The sequence below is a fragment of the Ambystoma mexicanum genome, chromosome 6p (assembly GCF_040938575.1).
Source record: "Ambystoma mexicanum isolate Mex_15411 chromosome 6p, UKY_AmexF1_1, whole genome shotgun sequence".
Taxonomy (NCBI): Eukaryota; Metazoa; Chordata; class Amphibia; order Caudata; family Ambystomatidae; genus Ambystoma; species Ambystoma mexicanum.
Genome location: NC_090935.1, coordinates 611,641,453 through 611,663,187, shown reverse-complemented (window position 1 = coordinate 611,663,187; position 21,735 = coordinate 611,641,453). Strand labels below are relative to the sequence as shown.

Below are 21,735 nucleotides of genomic sequence, written 5' to 3'. Positions count from 1 at the left end.
GCCTGCGCGTGGTCTGCTTGTAGCGGTTCGTCAAGGTCGTGGATTGTGTATCACAAACCATCAAATTGTATGCCTGACCATCAAAAAAGATTAAGGAAATCATTTAAGCAACTTTTTTTGTTTAACATGTATTGGAATTCTGATGGTAATTTGAAAACACTCTGCTATTGGTGAATCAAAAGATTGTAGATTTTTACTTGCCACGTCTGAGAGGCCATTTGGTGGTGCTGGGGGATTTTAATACAGACTGCTATATTTCCACATTGACTGTGATCATTTAGTAGGGGATATCTCTTCAAATCCTACAATGCTGTAGGATGAGTTCAGTGTCCAGTGGGTGAGTGCAGCTAGGCGTAAAAAGGTTCAGGGCCAATTTGGAAGATTGGGGGCTACGATTATTATGATCATTACGATTATTATGTGTAACCTCAAGGGGGCAGGGCTTAACCGAGCCCTGGTTTGGCAAGAATACCTCATCTTGTATAGATTATATATTTGTTTCACAAGCCATATATAATAGGAATAGAGAATTTGATATCTTGCGCTCTAAGTATAGTGATTATGGAATACCGCTGGCAATTTTTGAATGGAACAAATCAGATCATGTTGTAGATATGTATAGCTCTGATGTAAAGATAACCCAACCAGGTAACCGATTGAGATGGAATGAAAAGTGTGTCAATTCGTTCAACATGTCTATCTTAAATAATTTTGAGTACTTCCCTCTAGATATAAAGAGTTCAACGTACACCTTCCTATCTTTTAACAAATACATATTGACTGTACTGGCCACCATTGGGAAAGGAAGGTTAAGATGCACACAACTAAAAACTCATCCCCATAAATTTGACATCCGAATACAAGAAATGAAGAGACTTATCAGAAAAGAGATAAGGAAATTAAAGAAAAGTATGGATGGGGGAATTGTGGCAAAATCCCTCTTCATAAAAAGGCTAAAGCAGAAATGGAAGAATCGGATGAAAACCTATCGACACATTATGCTTCAAAATGATAGTAAGACTATGTTGACCTTGTTGTGGGAGGGAAGCGCATGCACATTTCGGAGTCTAACCATCTTGAAAGGACTCAGTGCTCCCTACAAACTAATCCTATAATGGAGGAGTTATGGGTTGTGTATTTTAGGGATTTGTACAAACAAGGTGGGACTACAGGTGTGAGCTATCCAGTGGTAAAACATGACTTATGGTCTTTGAAGTTCACCACAGAAGAAATAGCAGAAAGGATATCTATGGCCAGCTACTCGAGAGTGGGAGGCCCAAACTCCCTAACTTACACAATATTCAAATAGAACATTTATTTATGGTCAATAATATTATATATGCTCTTCACTGACATTGTTAATACTCAAAGAATCCCCACAACTTGCAACGTTTCTTATGTAATTCCAATTTATAAGAAGGGGGACAGGATGTCACCAGGTAATTATCTACCAATTTTCTTGATGGATGTGAATTCAATAATCTTCGCTTCAATTCTTTTGAGCCATATAGGAGAATGGTTTATTGAAAAGAACATTTTACACATCTTCCAGTTGGGCTTTTTCGAAAACATATTGGTACTGACTGTGGAGGCCTTCTGTTGAGTAGTGGTGAGTAGTGTGCAACAGTTGGGTAGGAAAGATACTTCATCTGTACTATATGTAGCCTCTATGGACCTTCTTTCATTTGGTTGATCGGCGGACTCTGTGGATCAAATTAAACAAACTGGGAATGCACAAGAACTCGGCTATCCAAATGGGGCTCAATAATGAGAGTCTAATGTCTCAATTAATTCTAACCCTAAACGGTCTCAGACAGAGATGTATATTGGCCCCAACATTGTTTAACATCTATGTCTCTGACGTGGGTGAGTTTCTCTTTGACTCAGCCTTTCTTCCCCCCCAAAATTGGTGAGCTAAAGATAGCCTGGGCAGCATATGCTGATGATTTTATATTAATGGATACAACTCCAATAGGACTACAAAGAATGATTACAAGTTTTAATGATTATATGCTGGCAAATAACCTTTTAATGAATCCTTCAAAGACGGTCATACTGAAATTGAGTAGCTCTCATAAGAAAAGTCACTTTTCCTGGTACATCAATAATACCAAACTCCAAGTCAAAGAGTTTGGTGTATTTGGGGTACCCCATTATTGCCCACCCTAATAAGAGGTTTAATAGGAATTATTTAAAGGGCAAGGTAACCGTTTTGGCTAGCCAAATGCTTAAGGTGGATAAAAAATATGGCAATTATTCCATTTTGCCCATAATAAGGTTTTACACTGCCAAAGTAATTCCAAGATTGATCTATGGATTATAATTCCCACCAGAGTGGCTAATGTTGGAGCTGGATGTTTATGAGGCTCTATGGAAGAAAGTTTTCTACCACTTGCCGGGGTATGTTTCATTTGCAGCCATTCAATATGAATTAGGTATGCAATCCATGGCAAGCAAGGTTCAATGGAGACAGCTGTCATCTTTCGAAAAATGTACTCTAGCTCAGGGCATAACACATAGTTGCAGTTGCAAGTTGCATTGGTGGCCTTCAGGGGCATGCCACCTGCAGAGAACACCCTGTTCCCCAAGGCATCAAACTTTCCATCATCTCTATCTGTAAGGATAGTTGGATAGGAAGTCGCCTTTAAAGTTGCCGTGGCTGCCTGAACCACCAAGCTCTCTAGGGTGGGATGTTTCGATAGAAACTCTGAATCTATGGCAGCCGGCTTGTATTTCTTTGCGAGATTTTTATTGGCTGCCAACGTCATATCCGGCTTTAACCAGTTCTTTAGGATCCTGGTTCCCAAGGCCATGTGAACCGGCAATACAGGATCCTTTGGTGGGCCCTTATCCAGGAGGTCAGTAAGATCATCCTTCTCAAAGAATGCCATTGGTCTACCCCAACCCCGCTATTCTGTGACCTTACCCAGGACCGATCTATATGATGGGTCAGCATGTCCATCAGAATCTGAAGTGGCAAAGTCAGTTTCTGGTGAGGTATCCAAGCCACTAGCATCCCCTCAAAGAATCTACAAGATTTTGCATCCTAGATTCCTTGGATATGAATTCTTGGGATACATTGGGAGCGCCAAGCTCAAAGGCAAAAGGGACACCATCTTCCTCCTCCTCTTCCTTAAAAATGGACCCCATAGACAAAGTCTGTCATGGGTAATTACTTAAAAACCTTTGAGCCTTCCTTCCTACATGTCGAAGGAGTCCGCATCAACGACTTAGACTTCGATAGCTTTGACGCCAATGGGATGGCTACCGGCTCCCTTGAACGAGTCAAGGAGGGGAGTTTCAGCTTTGATTTAGTATGAGATGAAGCCTCGGTCGGCCGAAAGTCAAGAAACCTTACCACCCGGGCTCTTAGGCATCTACATGGTCTTGGAAGACTCCCTGTCTGCCCTACCAGGCGCAATGGGGTCTAAAGCTTTCTGAGGTTCTTTCAAAGTGGCGGTTAGAGCCGCCTTCTTAAACACAACCAGCACCTGGAGGCAGATTTCCTCCCAGTTAGCACTAGACGCCGACTTGCAGGGAAAATGTACCAGTTTCCTGTCGGTCAAGGAGTCAGACAAAGACTAGCGCAATGTCATGACTCCTGCCCCTCATGTCCCCAGCCCTCGAAGATGTCAGGCTGGAGCCAGGCCACGATCACCTACATGGCCCTCAAGGGCCTCTCCATCCCTCCAAAGACCCACTTGGAGTCAGACTTGGCGCTTGTGGCACCAGACTCACTCACTCCCATATGATAACATTGGGGATTGGACTTGTAGTGCATTGATGGGGACAAGATGGATGCCCCCACATATTTCAGTTCCCAGAACTGCATGTGCAGTCTAGTCTTTTGGGTGTGGTTCAGCCCAGAGACACCTGGGATACCCAGAGACTATTTAAGCCACGCCCAGGCTGAGAAACATGCTTTGTGTTGTCTGCACCTGCAGCGTGACACTCACTGTGTTCGGATCGGTCTCCAATAGGCCTGCATCTTTCTTCTGCGCTCAGCTCCTGCAAGAATAAGAACACCGGTAGGAACAGTCCTACCTTGCGGCGCTTCTGCCCATCATTCATCGCTCCTTCTGTTCTGCGGGCATCTTCGGCGGTGTCATTCCCATCCCGGTACGCCGCTTCCTAAGGAAAAGGGAAAAGAACAGAAAAAAGGCAATATAAGCATTCAGCAAATCTTCGCTTATTTGTAAAGACTGTACGAGCTTCAAACGCTTACCTGAATCCCAGCCGCTCTGGGGGAACTCTGTCTCCGGAACTTCTCAACCATCTGCAAGAAGGAAAAGACTCCAGGTTAGCGTGGAAACATCTAGAGGCGCCCCATACCGCGCTTACTCACCACATTTCTTCTTCATAACCGGCATCCACGCTGAAAACGTCGCGGCACCTAAAAGACACAGAAAAAGAACTCCGTTCAATACAAATACGAACGGGTCGCATCGCGCAACACACTCTCACTCGCCTTCAGCGCTACTCATCTCAGCAGCATGTCGCCATCCCTGGACGCCGGCCATCATCTAAGGAAGGAAAGGAACGAAGTTGGAGAACTGTTCAAAAGACTCATTATACTTACCTGTCGGACTGTTGCCAGTGAAGTAACTAGGCAGCAACAAGCCCGCATCAATCAACACGCCCCTGCGCTGAAAGCAGGACGGAGAGCACACTTTCCAAGAAAACAAGGTGCGCTGTGGATCAAAGGGAAGGGTTGGACCCCGGGGGAAGAAGGGGTTCAAGCACACAGACAATAGGGAGTTAAACTCTACCAATCCTGTGTTTCAGATCCAGTCTCCAGTCGAGTAGACTCAAGGTAAGGGTTTGAGGTCGTAAGAGGTCAGAAAAGGCTGAGTGACGTCCCCGTGGATACCAGGTGAGCGTTACACGCAAACAATGCCATCACTTCTTGGAATTCTTGTGAGAAGATCAGGACGAGTGCTGAGACCATGATCTTGAGCGCCTCAAGTGTTTTGAGCGCTAACTTTCACAGGGGCAATATACCTGGACTCGTCCGACAATATATTTTTTGAAGGGATGGTCCAAGGAGACATGGTTTGGGGCCTACCTAGGGCGAGCTTCACCTTCAAGGCCTTCACCGTCATTGATTGGCATGAGCCACAGTTATCGACTTTGTGACCAACCCCAAACACCAAAGACATATCTGAGGTGGGTCTGTAATGGAAATGTTAGCTCTACAATGGGAACATAGATCTTGGACATAAGATGCAAACATAAGTGTGTCCATTATTTATGACCCATTATGCTTTAAATGTTCTATAGATGTGTCCTAATGTTAAATTCACATAGGTGTGTTTGTTCAGTAACATTTGGCTTGAGGAGTCAAAAGTAGCTCCTGGCCAAGTCAAGCTAACCATGCTCTTCCATGCTGCAAGCAGACGCTAAATAGCTCCGAGCTCCACCCAATTTCAAACCGTGTTTTAAGATGCTATATGACATTAATGACTCTGTATATGCTTTGCTTGGTAAACTCCTTACACATTGCCTAGCACAGGTAATGTTATTACTTGATTTTCCAATTAATGTGCTGATTTCTATGCAGTAATTGATTTAAGTATTGAACCACATGAGGGATCGATGACCCTTCTTAGACAATTGAAGGAAAAGGCATTCCTTTGGAATTGGGGCTATAATGTGAACTATTTCAGCGCCAATGGGAGTCATGCAGAATATGCCAAACCAGGTTTTACATTTATGTTGCCACAGAAATAATTGTTAACATTCATAAGTTGCAGACTGTGTTGCTTTACTCTACTCTTTAAGAATCAATGAATTACAGCCACTCCTGATTATAGTGTCTATATTTTGATCAAACCATTCATGGAGTTGAACGATTTTGTCGATTGTGCCCACTTGTTCGAATCCACAAGGCACTGACCCAATGTTCTTACTTGCATTCTCGCTACAGCATTTTATTGAGAATATAGGTCCATACGCTTGAAAATACTGCAGGATTATTTGGGTCTTTTAGCAATTCTGCAACCTCCATGATTTTATCAAATTCGTTACTTTTACTTTGGTCCCATATTATGGAATTAACAACATTGATAAGAAGATGACACATTCGTAATAATCTATGCTGGGTATTACATGGATAATACTAGCGATTGTGTCAGATAAACAAAGAATTTACACAGATTTTACATTGAATGATGCCCCTTTTTGGGATTACATATTTTTTAACTTTGCAATATTGTGTTTTGACAGGGTAGAAAGTTCAAATTAACTGTTAAATGCTGTGATTGTGAATCCCGGTCCCGCGCTTATAGGCTGGTTGCCAGGATGAAGCCTTATACAGAGGCTTACAAAAATAAAATTGTTCAGTGGCAAAAATATTTTGCAGTGCCAATGCTTTGACCATGCTACTGAAAGCAGATATACACCATGCTTTAGAAAGAACATTCCAATTCCACACTTGAACGTCTTTGGATTACAATATCACAATATAATTACCAGTTGTTGGGCTGCTTGAATGCCTGATCCTGCCGTTGTTGCAGAAACAACAACTGAAGTAGGTAATTCATCTTGGGGTTGGAAAGTTGTTGGATGGTCAAAAGGGGATGAGAGCTACAAAGAAACCCGAAAAGGAAACCATATTGAAGAATGCACTGACTAGACATCCATATTCTTTACTTTAATTCCCAGGATTTCAGATAAAGCCTTGAAACTAACTGCTTTGTAGAAAACACAAGTGGCAATGGGAACAAAAAGGTGAGCATGATCAGAAGCAGAAGGAAGCCAAAGATGGCCCTGGTTTTGGTATTGTCTGAACAAGTCTACTACAAGGCAGGCAAAACTAAGTGCCAACAGTTTCTCAAAATAGGATAAAGGTATTGGGTAGAAGGCAACAAACTGCTCATGAATAAATATGCTAACTAAATTGTCTTGCTTTTATATATATGTGCTACGTAGTATATAGAGATCTAGACAGATGTGTCGTTTGGGATGAATTTGTGTTAGTTTGGGTGTTTGTGATTTGGATATGCGTGGTTGAGTGGATTCATGTATAGTTGGAGTGTTTTATAAGCGTATGAATCAGTGTGAACACCACCATATTCCCAGATATTTCCATCATAAGGCAAAGTGCACTGCTCATGTGCCAGATATTGGTTTAGTAAACTCAAAGGAGTCATGAAAGGCAAGGAGGAAGCCTGCCATTTATGATCATGGCACCAATTGAGAGCACTGTGCATGGAGTCAGGAAGTAATGAGTGGAAGAGCTGGCAGAATTGAGCATCTTCTATGGCATTGGTATGGCACATATAATACTGTGGGCAGATCCCAGGCTGGTTTTGGACTGACAAGCAGGAGATGATAGCATATCACAGGTGAGGATGGTGCTCCTGGGATTTCACTCTGGACCAGGCAGGAACCAGTAAGAAAGACATACCCAGTGTTCGAAGTGGGCGGGAGCGGATGGGAGCAGTGCTTCTCTACTCTTTTTAATTACGTTTTACTGTTCCTATACTTTTAGTTTAAAAAGAAAGCATTACGGAATTATTTTGTTTAAAATAAAAAGTGTAGGAAGCAGTTGAAACTTGCACTTCAGTGCACTGCGCTGAAAGTTCCCATACAGCACACACATTTGTTTGTGGGTTTGTATTGTGCGTGGCTGGGGGCGTGGTACGGGGTTTGTGGAGACCGGGGCAGGCCAGCAGGGAATATAGTTCCACTACTTCTTTTCATACACTGCAACCAGTATCATCCTAGCCTCTTCGTTTGCCAACAGCCAAAGTGGTGCTGCAGGTTTGAATCTTCTCTCTTTCTGGAGTGCAACAGTGAGGACTAAGAACGACCATGAGGCTGCTGGGACTTGTGATAACTTCTTCCGTGTGTTGACTTCCCTTAACCTATGAATGAGTGTGAAAAGCAGTGAATGCTACACACACCTAGAGGATTCCCTCTTCTGAAAGTTTTCCTTCCTCTTGCTCCATGAGAGGCTTTTTTTCCCCCCAAAGGGGTCTGGTGCGTCCAGATGTGCCGTCACTGCAGACAACAGAACATTCAATGGACATCTCCTGTTTGACCCCTTCGTACCGTCAGATTAAGATTATTTTTCATTTCATTCTGCTGCTGTGGACCAGCTATTAATTGTGGTGTGACTAATCAAATTCCGGGGACCAGTGGTCCAGGGGTGAATATCGGTTTCTAAACCATCAATCAGCCCGACACCTCTAATACACCAGAATGGATCTGAACAGATTGGACTAAACAAGCATACAATTAAAATAAGAAACCTTGTCCAATTTTGGTAACGTGGACGGAATGGAAGGCTCATCTCTTCTAAAAGTCGTGGATCTTTGGTTAGTTGCAACACAGTAAAAATACAATTATTACCCAATGATAAAAGGAGTGTCTAGTCAAGGTTGTATATAAATATCTACTTTATTATTACACAACAGACAATCTAAAGAAATCTCTACGAAATAGAACCCACCCTATAAAGGAATGCAGAGGACAGACAGTTCTAAGAAGGAAAAGGGATGCACTCTGGATAACTGACAGGAGGGTGGTTGGTATGGTTAATAACCACAATAGTTGGGGTAAGGGTTTCTTGGCTTCAGCAAAAGGGAATGTCACGTCCCACGTGACTCCCGATGTCTCTTGTGTCCCTCCCCAAACCTCCGATCCCCTCACCCCTACTCCTGTCCATCCACTTGCCCGGGACCCAAGTGTGTTCTCCGCGACCCCCCATATGCCAGGGCGATTGTGTCAGCGGTCCGCCCGCCTCTGAGGACGCCAGTTTCATTGGCATATTCCGTGGCGGCTGCAAGATCAGCCTCGTTTCCTGCTTCCGCGTCGCGTGACTGGCGTGTCCCGCTCACGTGTTGCTGGAACTCGATCACGTGATGCGGGCGCTGGTCACGTGATCGGAAAACACTTGTAGCGCCAATATTTAAAGACTAGCATCACAGTGTTCAGTGCTTCACAGCTGTTTACCTTGGACACTGTTGGGCGCTACGTCTGCTTTTGGTTTGGATCTTGTGGAAACTGACCTCGGATTGTTTCACGGACTGTTTTGGATTCCCCCGATTATTGACCCTTGGATTTGGAACTCTTGTTACGGATCACGGACTGTTTTCTGGACTTCCATTTAGCTACATCCCTTGGCACTACGTTTCTTGGATTTCTTGTTCGGATTCCGACTACAGGTGGGCCCGGCACACTCAGACCTCCATATATCCTCCTGAGCTTCCACCCACTACTGGGAGCGAGACACTGGTGGGTCTTGGAACCCCTCAATAGGTTCAACTGTACCTCTACTGTCAACCCTTGGTAAGACCTTTCCATTTTCTTGTTGATTGGTTTGTGGATGTTGTTCTGGCTAAGTACTTAACTGGTGTTTCTTTACAGTGGCCCAGGGGTTCCCAGAAGTCTGCATCTCCGGAAGATCATCTCCTACCTGTGGCCTCAAAAGTTGTACAGAGAGTGGTTTGGACTATCTCTGTGCGACACTTGTGGACAGAGGTTTCTTCTGCCTACACGACAGTCAAGACAGTCGATACACAACAGGGAAGAATTGTCTTAACATTTCTCTATGGGCCTTCTGGGAAGGACCAGGGGGGACAGAACCACAATGTACCTTTTGCTGTTTGTGTTCTTGGTGCTCGACAGGGTCAAGTCGGCTTCAGGGCGCTTTGTAGGCTTCTGTGACAGAGTATGAGACAAGAGTCAGCTATGGGTATCCGGCAGCAAGACGGTTCGGCGAGGAGAGCTGGACGTACAGCTGCAGGCTGGCCTACATGGCGGCTCGGGGTCAGGCATTGATGTCTCAGTACTGTTCGGTGGTTCTAAAGAAGTAGTTGAAAAGTCTTGGATGTCTTTAAGCAACTGCAGCTTGACACGGTCAGCATTGCAGTCAGTTGCGGATTGAGGAACTCAATTGGCTCGAAAATTTCCTTTAAGACGGACTGCGGTAGATGCTTGTCGAGGCACTTCTCCCAGCTTCTTCCAGAGGCATGTGCAGTCCTTTTAAGGTGGACGGCCCAAAGCTTGAGAGTGTGTTGAGGCAGCTCCCTTGTCCTTGGTTGTAGGTTCCAGGAAGCTTGCTGCAGAGCCTAGCCGGGCACACACTGTGCTGGCTCAGTTCCAGGAGTGGCTGGAAGGTCCTCCGAGTTATTTTCTGTTTCTGTCCCCTGGAGAAGTTTAGGGGAGGGATCTTGCATCCCTCTTTGGATATCCTGGTCCTGCTTCACTGGCGGAAGATGCAAGGCAGACTCTACCTTCAGCCAGGGTCCAAAATTGAGTTATTCTTTTTAACTTCTTGTGAAGTTTTCAGATCTGCTTAAAGAGGGGTTCAGCCCTCATTTAAAGCTAGGTGGGCCACAGTGATTGGTGTAGGCAAAGCCTACCTTAGTGAACCAATCCTGAGGTCCCTGCCAACAAACTATGTGTGTGGTCATAACCAGAGTGCTTTGCAACAGGAAAGGTAAAGGGATGAAAACAGGAACAAAGTGTGCCATAGAACTAATATGGCGGAACACTTCTCTCAACGGAAAGAGCGCTGGGCTCACTTCCTTGTGCTACTAAGTCCCACCCATCTTCCGGTCTGTTGTGGAGTCTCTCTCGTTAATGGTCCTCCCTGTGTGGTTCCTGTTAAAGCGGCAGGTCTCCCTTGAAGCTGCTGATAGACGAGACTCTCTGGGCTCCAACAGAAAACACATTCTCGTACCTTATGAATGGGGGTCCCCCTAGCGGGGTGGCGTACTGTAAACAGACCGAGACATGACAGTTGACTGCCATTGATACTGAGAGGCGGGAGCTTGCTTCAGGTTGATCCAGTTAAATGTGAAAGGTTTTTGGGTTTCCTGTCTTTTTTTATCCCCTGCAGCCAGGTCCCCTAGGGGCTGTTTGAAGTACCCTCTGTTGGTATGGTAATCGCTGACACAAGCTGAAGGGCCTAAAAAAAAGAGCGGGGCGGTTCCATGGAGTCTTTGTCAGTTTATCAGGCTGACCAGGGCGACGGTTGTCTTCCCCTTTCTGGGATTAGCTGCACACATTTTGCTGAGGTTGGTCTACCATCATTCCCTTTAAATAAACATTTTAAACAGCCCATGCGAGTGCACATCCACCATGTGAATGGTTGAATTCCTCACATGTAGTGTCTGAACTTTTCCTACTGCTCCATGCCGTTTTAATGTTGCAATTCATCTATAACTTAAGTCTAGCGATAAGATGCCTCTTTGGAGGTGAGGAAGTACTCCCACCATATAAATATTTTAACATCATATGAACAGATATTGCCATAAAAATACAATACTCCCGTTTCCAATCATGTTATGCCTAGATACTCTCGCTATGCACCAGGTTTTGTAATCTTATACCCATGTCCAAGCATTGACCCGACATACCCAATGGCACTTCATTTTCAAAATCAACACGGGGGCAAGTTGGACGGCTTTGCCTATTTTGGCATTCACTCAGTTTTGAAAGAACCCAGAGGAGACAATCGAGAGCTCTCACTGATGTACTTATAGGCTAAATACATCAGATCTGGAAACCAAAAAACCCAGAGGACACAATCTCGATGAGGAACTCTACACTTTCTTGGGTACCCAATGACTATTTTTTTTTATAGTTTTATAGACTTTACAGTATCCTCCTTGGGCTCTGCTAAAAATGTTCATCCGATCCAAGTGATGTAAGAACATGTGCCATGTATACATTAGGTAGAAGGAGTTGCTTTTTTTATAAATTGGTTGGTAACTAAAGTTCAATTTATGACAGTTACAGTACTGAATGAATTGTATTGGTTTTATGTAATCTCAATTTGTAAACCCATTTTAGCAGTGTTATTTTTCTAGGGTGTGCAATTAATTGTTATTGTATTAACACAGATTAAGGGCTTTTATACTTTCATACATCTAATAGGGTAGTTTTTTTAAGCTTTCTAACATCAGTCTATTGGACATTTTATATCTTTTTGTACTGCATTAGATACACTGCAGCGATATATGCATTGTTAGGTTACTGCACTAGCACTTTATGCAAATGGTGTTGGATGCACTAAGCACTTTATCTTCATTAGAATTTATTGAGCAGACTAATGCACTTTATAGAGATTGCTGTTCATGATTGCTGCTATGGTGCACTAAGCACTTTACTATCATATGGCAGCAATTGCATATTTGCACAGTCCACAGCGTTATGGAGTCATGTATTGATACTTATAAACAGTGTTTTAGCTTCGTTTCTGCAAGAAGTACACATAGAATACGTAGTGACATAGTATTGTAGGATAGCGAGAGGCAAACACCATGACAGACTGCTGTCACAAACGTGGTCGGTTTCTCTTATTGTACTCTGTAGCTGAGCGAATTCCTCAATTCGGGATTTTTACTTATGATAGTGGATATTTACTCTATGTATAGAGTGACATCTATTTGAATTGTATAATAGCGTAGACATGCAGCATACAGTTGGAATACAATAGAGAATCGGATATACACAAAGTATTTTAATATAATGCTCAGTGCGAGCATACATGCGATGTACAACTAAAGCAAATGTTATTAACAACTAAACTCTTGTCACTGATATTTCGAATGCTTATGAGAACCGCAAAGGAACATTATACTATTTTAGTTATTACTTGGGGCATTTCAAGGTGTTGTGCTTTTCTCACACTGTTATGCTTGTGGTTAAAAGCAAAGTACTGCTGTAACGCTCACCTGATTCCCGTAGAGGCGCCGGTCTTGACTGGGCGTATACCGTATCTTCAAAGGTGATGTGTAACACACGGCTGGCTCTTTGGGCTAGACCTCTGTGCACTGTATGTCTGCCTCGAAGGGTAAGATGTCTTAGGTAAGTGAACGCCGTGCTCTCCATCTGCCTCGGGGCAGGGTGCTGTAACTAGTTTCTTCACTGGATAAGGGGAGCAGGCCTCTTGACTTCAGAGGACTGCTGTCCGTCGTTTACTGCACGAACGGTAAGTTTCGAGTAATTCTAATGTCTTTAAAGTCTTTAGTAATGATGTTTCTTGTTTTGCAGGGTTCCGGCGATGGCGGATGACGGGCTGAAGTGAGTTGAAGATGGAGCCCGTGTGATGAATAGAAGCGCCTGGAAGCACGTAAGTAAGCGCTTGTTGCCTGCTTCACGATGCGCTCTAACTGTCTTTTTATTTTGCAGGTACAAGTTCGGAGCGGCTGCAGGGTGCCGGAATACCCACTGGGTTAGATGTGGAAAGGAGTAATGGCACGTGAGTATTAAAGTTCCCCAATGTCTTTAAACGCACCTTGTTTTGTCATTCAGATGCCGGAATGCAGTTTGAAGACCTCCGGAGCGCACGAAGAGTAGGTAAGCCTTTGTCTTTCAGATGCCGGAATGCAGCGCGAGGCGTTGGTGACAGCCGATGGACCAGGTAAGTGAAGAGCTGTCACTGAAGACCGTAATGCTAACCTGTTCTTTCTTGTCTTTATAGGTGTTGCTGAAGACTGGATTCAGGATGGTAAGCCTTTTTCCTTAGGCCCAGGATCAGATGCAGAAGAAACGATGAGCGTTCTGCTGCAGAGGATGCAGAATAACGCAAAGCAAGATTCATCCATCGGGTGTGGTTTAAATAGCCTCCTGTAGTGCTTAGGTGTCTCCTTCCACAGCCACGCCTAGGTAAGAAAAGAGTTCCTGCTTTCCAGAAGAGTTCCAGTGTTCTGAATCTAGGGAGTGGCTCCTGCCCCACCGAACAGGAAAAGTAGTTCCAAACAGAAGAGGATCAGAGGCTCAACTGGCAGGCAAGTAAGCAGCATGGTCTGCTGCAGGTAAATCCACCCAAGCATTATGAGCCCGGCGCTTCCAGCGCTGGGACTGGGCATATTTATGAGCCTGGTGCCACTGGCGCCAGGACTGGGTCCAAAAGGTCCCAATTGGGACTGGTTGGCACTCGGAACCTGGGTTATGGATCTGCTTCCAAGGGAGTTGGGAAAACCCTGACCTTTTGGAAGCAGAGATCATGACAACTGCTTGCCAGTCCTGGATTATAGAGATCATGTTAGTATTTCAGTCCTACATCTGTGTTTACACCTTTAACGTGATCAAGCGGTGTGTGAACCGTGAAACACGTCATTTTGAAGCTGCTTTTTTTAATCCACGGCAACATTGAATAAAGGATTACACGTTTCCTGATAAACATTTGGTGATTCCTTGACTCTACGCTTTACGGACATTTGCTCTGTTTTGTTGCTTTTCAGAGTGCATGCCGTTTCCATTTTTCCTGTACTTCAGTACTCAGGAGAAAATATCATATATATATATATATATATATGTATATATATATATATATAAATAATACATTACTCACCGGAATCGTATTTCTGATGCTTGTATCTGCTTAGATTCACATGCTGTGCATAGGCCGACATCTAGTGTAAGCTGCAGAGTATTACAGTTTGTTTTTCGAAACTCGAAAATGGGCATCAACACAGGGCGTGCCAGTAATACTATCCCTAGTGTGACGTCCACTGTACCCATGATCCCTCATGCATCTAGGACCCTCAGATTGTATTTTTCCGGACATGAGGTAGCATGAGGAGTAGCGCGAGTACAGATTATCCAAGCAGATAGATAGAAAGATAAGACTACAAGCATCCATGCGCCTTCTCTCAGAGGGGAGGAAGGGTGGGTCGCGTGTGAATCTAAGCAGATACAAGCATCAGAAATATGATTACGGTGAGTAATGTATCCCTTTTGAGGCTTGTGGAATCTGCTTAGATCACATGCTCTGCATAGATTAGCGAGCAGTGTTAGAAGGAGGTGGGATGTGAGAAGGGTCATGAGCAAATAAATGTCTTAGAACCGCTTGTCCCACTTGAGTATCTGCCTTGGAATGGGTGCTCCATGCAGCTGCCTTGCAAATGGTGTCAAGGGGTACATTTGCAATGAAAGCCAGAGTGGCCCCAATGCCTCTTGTAGAGTGGGCTCTTGGCGTGAAAGGCAGAGTTTTTTCAGAAAGGGAGTAACACAGCTGGATACAGTTTAGAGATGGCACCTTTAGAGACGCGATCTCCCTCTCTGCCTGTAGCTACGGAGACAAACAGTTGGTCTGTTTTCCTTAGCGGTCTGGTTTTGTTTACATAGTATAGGACCGCCCTACGCACATCCAGGGTGTGTAGTTTCACCTCAGCCGAGCTTTGTGGGTCTTGGAAGAAAGCCGGAAGCTCGATGGATTGGTTCACGTGGAATTTAGAAATAAACTTAGTTGAGAACCTAGGGTGTGTTCGCAAAACCAGTTTATCTTTATGTTCAGTAAAGAAAGGATCCTGCACTGACAGCCTGAATTTCACTTACCCTTCTTATAGACGTAATGGCTACCAAGAAGACAGTTTTATACGTCAGGTGTTTGAGACTGCTCTTATGCATGGGCTCGAAGGGAGGGCCCATGAGTTTAGCAAGCACCACATTAAGGTCCCATCCTGGTGGTAGGTTAGAAATTAAGTCTCTTTACTCCTTCCATGAAGGCTTTAAACAATGGTACTTTCCACCACAATACTTTGTTATGTGAGGTGGTGTATGCTGACAGAGCTGCCAGGTGTACTTTCAGTGAACTAAATACCAACCCTGCGTCCAGCAGGTGGAGCATGTAGGTGACTATAGTGGAAGGAATGCAATCAACTGGGTTGATTTGCTTATTCTGGCACCAGATAACAAATCTTTTCCATTTGTCAAAGTAGCAGTGCCTTGTGTTTGGCTTCCTAGATTCTCTTAGGATGTCCCTACATCTCTGAGGTAAATTGAGATGTCCAAACTCTACGACTTCAGGAGCCATGCTGCCAGGTTCATCGAGTTGGGTTGAGGATGCACGGTCTGACCTTGGTGCTGGGACAGTAGGTTGTACCAGCACGGGAGTTTGATGGGTTTGCACACCGCTAGTCTGCAGTTGCCTTGCCCACATGGGAGCAACTAGGACGAGCGTCATCGATTCCCTGTGCATCTTGTTGACCACCTTCCTGATGAGGGGTTGGTGGAAAAGCGTACGCAAACATCCCTGACCAGTTCATCCACAGGGCGTTCCATTGGGAGTCTGGTTGGGGGAAACTGGATGCGAATCCTGGGCACTGTCTGTTTTCGCTTGTGGTGAATAGGTCTATAGTGGGGAAACCCCACTGAGAGAAGAGATCTTCTACGATTTCTCTGTGTAGACTCCATTTGTGTTCTTCCGGGAGGGGATCTCTGCTCAAAGCGTCCGCCAGAGAATTGCGATCCCCTGGAACATGTTGAGATGACAGGTAGATGTTCCGCCTGAGTGCCCATATCCAAATTTTCTGGGCAAGCTTGGACAGACTTGGTGAACGAGTCCCTCCCTGCTTGTTCAGGTAAAACATAGCTGTTGTGCGGTCTGTCAGGATCTGCACTGACAGGTTCAACAGGTAGGGCTTGAACGCTTGAAGCGCTCCGAATACTGCCAGAAGCTCTAGCAGATTGATATGATTCTTGGCCACTGAGTGAGACCAGAGATGCTGAGCTGTGTGGTGGAGATGGTGTGCTCCCCACCCTGACAGGGATGCGTCTGTTGTGACTACAGCCTGTACCTTGGGATCGTAAAAGGGTTTCCCCTTGGACAGGTTTTCTCTTGTCCACCAGTGAAGACTTTGTACAAGTGTTGGCGAAACGACCACTAGATCGTCCCACTGACCACTTGCCTGAGACCACTGTTTCGCCAACCATTCTTGCATGGGACGCAAGCGCAGGCGCGTGTGGGGGACCAGGTAAATACATGACGCCATCATGCCCAGCAAACGCATCGCTTTGCGCACCGTTACCTGGCGACCGGCTTGATATAGTGGAATTTGCAGCAGTAGATTCCAAATTCTTTCCTCTGATGGAAAGGCCAACCCCTCTTGTGTGTTTAGGACAGCTCCTAGGAACTGTTTGGAGGTGCATGGCACCGGACTTGACTTTTTCTCGTTTATGGAGAAACCCAATTCGAAGAGGAGGTTGATAGTTCTTTGAATGTTTGATCTGCAAATTACTGGGGTTTCCCCCGTGATGAGCCAGTCGTCCAGGTAAGGGTACACTGGGATTGCCTCCCTGCATAGGTGTTCCTCCGCCACCGTCAGTACCTTGGTGAATACCCTTGGAGCCGAGGCTATACCGAAGGGCAGTACCTTGAACTGGTAGTGCTCACTGTCCACCCTGAAGCGCAAGAATCTTCTGTGCGCTGGGAACATGGAAATATGAAAATAGGCATATTTCATGTCCAATGTTGCCATGTAATCCCCCTTTTTAGGAGGGGGGATTACCTCTTGGAGAGTAGTCATGCAAAATTTTTGGGGCTTGACATACTTGTTTGCAGGCCGTAAATCCAATACTGGGCGCATTGTAAAATCTTTTTTTGGCATAAGGAAGTAAGCTGAATAAATACCCTTGTTTACCTGGTGTCCCGGGACGAGTTCTATCGCGTCCTTTGTTAGAAGATTGGCGATCTCTTCGAGGAGGATCTTCTGATGGTCTAATGAATGCACTTTTTGACGTGGAGGGTGGTTTCGGGGACGCTCTAACAGTTCTATGCAGTATCCTGTGGACACTGTGGACAGCACCCATCTGTCTGATGTGAAAATGCGCCCCCCTACTGGGGATGCGTGAGAAGGGACCCTGAACGGAACGTCACTGTTTTGCGGGAGGTGTGCCGCCGCCTCTACTGGGGCTGCCTCTACCCTTACCACGTCCCCTTTTGTTACCCCATGCCATAACTCTGGGTAGACTGCTGGTTGTTATTCCATGGTGTACCCTGCCCCTGGGAATAGTTGGAGCCTCTTTGTGAATCTTGGCCGCGTGGGTGACGAAAATTGCCATTCCCTCTTTGATTAGGGGGTTTGTTGGTTAACTGGCCCAGGGATTTGAGAGTCTCGTATTCATCTTTGGCCTTTTTTAATGCGTCCTCTACCGCCTTGCCAAACAGTAGATCAGGCTCCACCGGTTTGTCTATTAAGGATGCTTGTGTCTCGGGTTTAAACCCAGATTGTCTTAACCAAGCATGTCTTTTGATAACAGTGCTCTCTGCTATCAGTCTGCCAGCGTTATCCATGGCATCAAAGGTTGCCTTAAGGATGCAACCGGACACAGCTCTTCCCTCCGACGCAACCTGTGCCAACTGGCTTTTTAAAGATTCTGGAGCAGAGTCAATGAGTGCCGCAACTTCTTCCCACTGATGGCAGATGTAACTCGCCAGCAGGCTGGTGGAGTTGGCAATCCTTGCCTGGTAGGCGGAAGTGGAGGCTACCTTCCTTCCCAACCGATCGATCTTCTTGCTCTCCTTATCGGGGGGGAGCTTCAGACGATGATAGGGGGGTTTCCGATCTCTTTCGGGTATTAGTCACTACCAGGGAGTCCAGTTTCAGTCGACTCCTTATGTACAGCGGGTCTGATTGGGCTGCCCTGAACAGTTTTTCGATCCTGGGGTTTACTGCCCTGGTGAGGTTGGGATTGAGAAGGGAAGAGTCTATTCTCCTTTGTATAGACTTGAGAATAGGGATGGCCTGGGCAACAGGTCTCTTTTCTCCCAATAGTTCCTCGGCAAAGTCCCTCTCCTCCTGTGCTCCCCGAGTATCTATGCGGAAGCGTTCAGCCGCTCTAGATAAAACCTCATTTAAGAGAGGTTGGTTGTCGACAGGAGAGTCGGTAACTAGAGGTTCTTTGCCTACTGGGGAGTCTACTCTGTAGACTTCTGGGTCATCTTCGTCCTCGTCCTCCCCATGGTAATCCATTCCAGTTTGGTCGTCCAACGTGGCCAATTCTGGATCCTCATTTAGTGATGGATCCTCATACTGAGAGTATGGGTGTACGTAGAAAGGGTCAGAAGACCGACTTTGCGTTGGTGCCTCAACTCAAGGTTTCTTACCAGGGGGTTGTGGGTCCATAGACCCTGAGGGAGTAGCCCCGTCCGGGGTATAGGCGAGGAAGTGCTGTGGATTCTTGGCATAGAAGTCTGCTAGGGGTGACATTCTAGACATAACTGTCTATATCCTCACTGGACCATTCTTTAGAGCTGGGGATTACCCTTACCTGGGAGGGTTTCCCTACTATATCCTGACTGGACTTATGGCCCCCGTGAGTGGAAGAGTGCTTCCCTGGTGTTTTCACCTTTTCACAGCTTTTTGACGTCTGGCGTTGAGATTCGGGGGTAGTGTCCCTTTCCTTAGAGAGTGGAGGTGGGGACACAGGAGCAGCTGTCACACGGTCTGCTGACGCCGACTCCTGGAGTCAAGCCTGGGGATGGTGGTCGTCTTCGTCTTCCGACAATCGAACCTCCGTTACTTTAGTGAGCGAGGCACTCTTGGCAACAGTGGATGGTTGCCTGGTGTCATGCACCGATCTTGATTCAGAACGCCCAGAGGACACTGATTCGGTGGACCGTTCTCTGTGTGCCTCTTTCCAAGAACTCGACGCGCGCGTTGAGTCTTGGTTGGACTTCGAGTGTTTAGTGGAAGTGTTGTGGGTAGCGCTCGTGTCGCCGGGGGTGTTCCCCATAGCTGCCCTGCCGGACAACCTTCCGAGGTCAGGGACTTGTGCTTGGCTGTCTCTCGACACCACGTTGCCCTTGCCGTCCGATAGGACAGCGTCGCTGCCATCACTGAAGCCGCCCTCCGCTTCCATGGCCTCTCGTTAACTGGCGTGGTGGGCCCAACGTTTGATCGAATGGTCCTTTAGAGTCTTCGGTTTAAACCGACTACACGCTCTGTTGAGTGTCGAACTTCGATGACTCAACATTAGGATGGAGAAAACGGGGATGTATCTGCATCTCACGAGTTGCGTTTACCTGGAAGATGTTCCGCGGACATGCATCTCTTCCCTGATGGACCACTCCACAACTCTTGCGCTTCTGCTGATAGCTGAGGTGAGTTTGTTCCTCCTTGCTTGTTGATATAATGCATGGACATTGTGTTGTCCGTTTGCCCTGTTATTACCTGGCCCTTCAGGTCTGGTTAGAACGACTTCAGCGCACATCTGATGGCTTTTAACTCCAGGACATTGATGTGCAGAGCTGACTCTGCCCTTGACGATGTCGCCTTTGCTTGTATATTGCCCAGATGCGCACCCCACACTGTCAGGGAGGCATCTGTCCTGAGGATGAGAGTGGATGTCAGTGACTGAAATAGCATTCCTCTTAGAAGATTTAGCTTGTTGTGTCACCAGTGTAGTGCTGAATAGAAGCATAGAGCCAGGTGAATGATGTCCTTCCATGACCCATTGGCTTGTGTCCAATGTAGGCCTAGCTCTTTTAGAATAGGGCACATCTGTAGCCTGCAGTTTGGGACTAATATGCATGCGGACATCATGCCCAGCAGGGACTTATTTTGTCACATTGCAGTTGTTTTTGCTGTCATGAATCGCCTCACGAGCCGTACCAGTGCAGTTACTCCTTCGGTAGACTATCTTATTCGAGGTATAGTCATGCCCAGGTCTGCTCCCAGGAATCTGTCCATTTGTGATGGGGCCTCGGTGGATTTTTCGGCATTGATAGAGAACCCGAGTGTGGTGATAGTGCTTATTGTCTGACGCTCCTGATCGCTTGGTCCTCTGAGGTTGCCTTTATTAGACAGTTGTGGAGGAAAACCACAGAATTGAACCCTTTTTCCTCTGTGTAGGTGTGGAACCTTTTCTATGGCTGCTTTCTCCAACAATGTTTATGCCTCCAACTTGAGCTGGCCCAAGTGAGGCTGTCTTATCTTGTACGGAGATGGTTTTGGTGGGGACGCTATGAATTATATCATGTGGCCTCTGGTCATTGCTCAGCACACTGGGACACGAAGTCCCTCTGTGTCCACAATCTCTACAGTGTATGCAAGTGCCGAAAGCCAGCCCACTGGCGGGGCGTTCTGACACTGTTCTCCCACTCCAATAAAGGACCTTGTGCTGCACACTGTCCACTGCCAGAGATACCAGCCCACTGTAGGGTGTCTCTGGACATTATCTCAACTACCTTACCTGAAGGGCACAATTACTAAGAGGTCGCCATGGCCACACCAGATGGATGCTTCATGTTGCCCATCAGGCCCTCCACAAACCTCTAAGCACCAAACTTGTAGACCTCTACGCTCACAAACACTACATGTATACCCACTAAGCCAACCAGACAGGGTAATTGAATAACCAACCCAATAGACAAACACGTCACAGCTAATGCATCCTAGAATCACGGGCATGCAGGGCTCCCCTCTGGATACAAATGCCTCTTTGCTCTTGACACAGGACACATAGAAAAACAGACCTGCATGCAGAGCTCAGAGTATGACCACTGTGCACACATAAATAAATAAGCTACCTTGCTTACCCTCACCCCAGCACCGCCATCTTCACCACTAACCTCATCCACCCAAATTCTATTCTGATCGGCCAGAGTGCTGTAGGATTCTGAGAGGTTATATACAGGTGACACCCAGGAGTTGAAGTTGTATCTTGATCCAGATTTATTTGAGGTGTAATACAACAGCATCAGGATGGGCAAACGCCTACATGGCCCAGGTGGTTTTCAATAATAGGGGGCGACATCGGAAAGGGGCAACATAAAAGTAGTGGCTTGTTAATGCGTTGTTTTCAATTAGGCTTTAGGGTATATGACCAAGTCAACGTGAACAAAGGCAACATCACATTTTGCGCAGGGGGGTAACTTTTCAGTGAAAATCAGATTACTCCTGATAGCGTTCTGTCTGCTGCCCAAATCCAGGGGAGCTAGAGTCATTTGGGTCCAATTGATGAGGATCGATATTTTGAACTTAACAGCATATG

At 45.9% G+C, this 21,735-nt stretch overlaps 1 protein-coding gene across 8 annotated transcripts in view; it reads right to left on the bottom strand.

The window, feature by feature from the left end:
- The window catches only part of POC5 (POC5 centriolar protein), a 544,028-nt gene that overhangs the window by 84,916 nt on the left and 437,377 nt on the right, over nucleotides 1-21,735 (bottom strand). For 5 of the 8 annotated variants that reach the window (XM_069627457.1, XM_069627454.1, XM_069627456.1 and 2 more), the window contains one exon: nucleotides 6,472-6,585. The exons of the other annotated variants lie outside the window; for them this stretch is intronic. In XM_069627457.1, coding sequence (XP_069483558.1) covers nucleotides 6,472-6,585 — 114 coding nt within the window. The remainder of the gene's footprint in view (nucleotides 1-6,471; nucleotides 6,586-21,735) is intronic. 8 annotated transcript variants of the gene reach the window in all.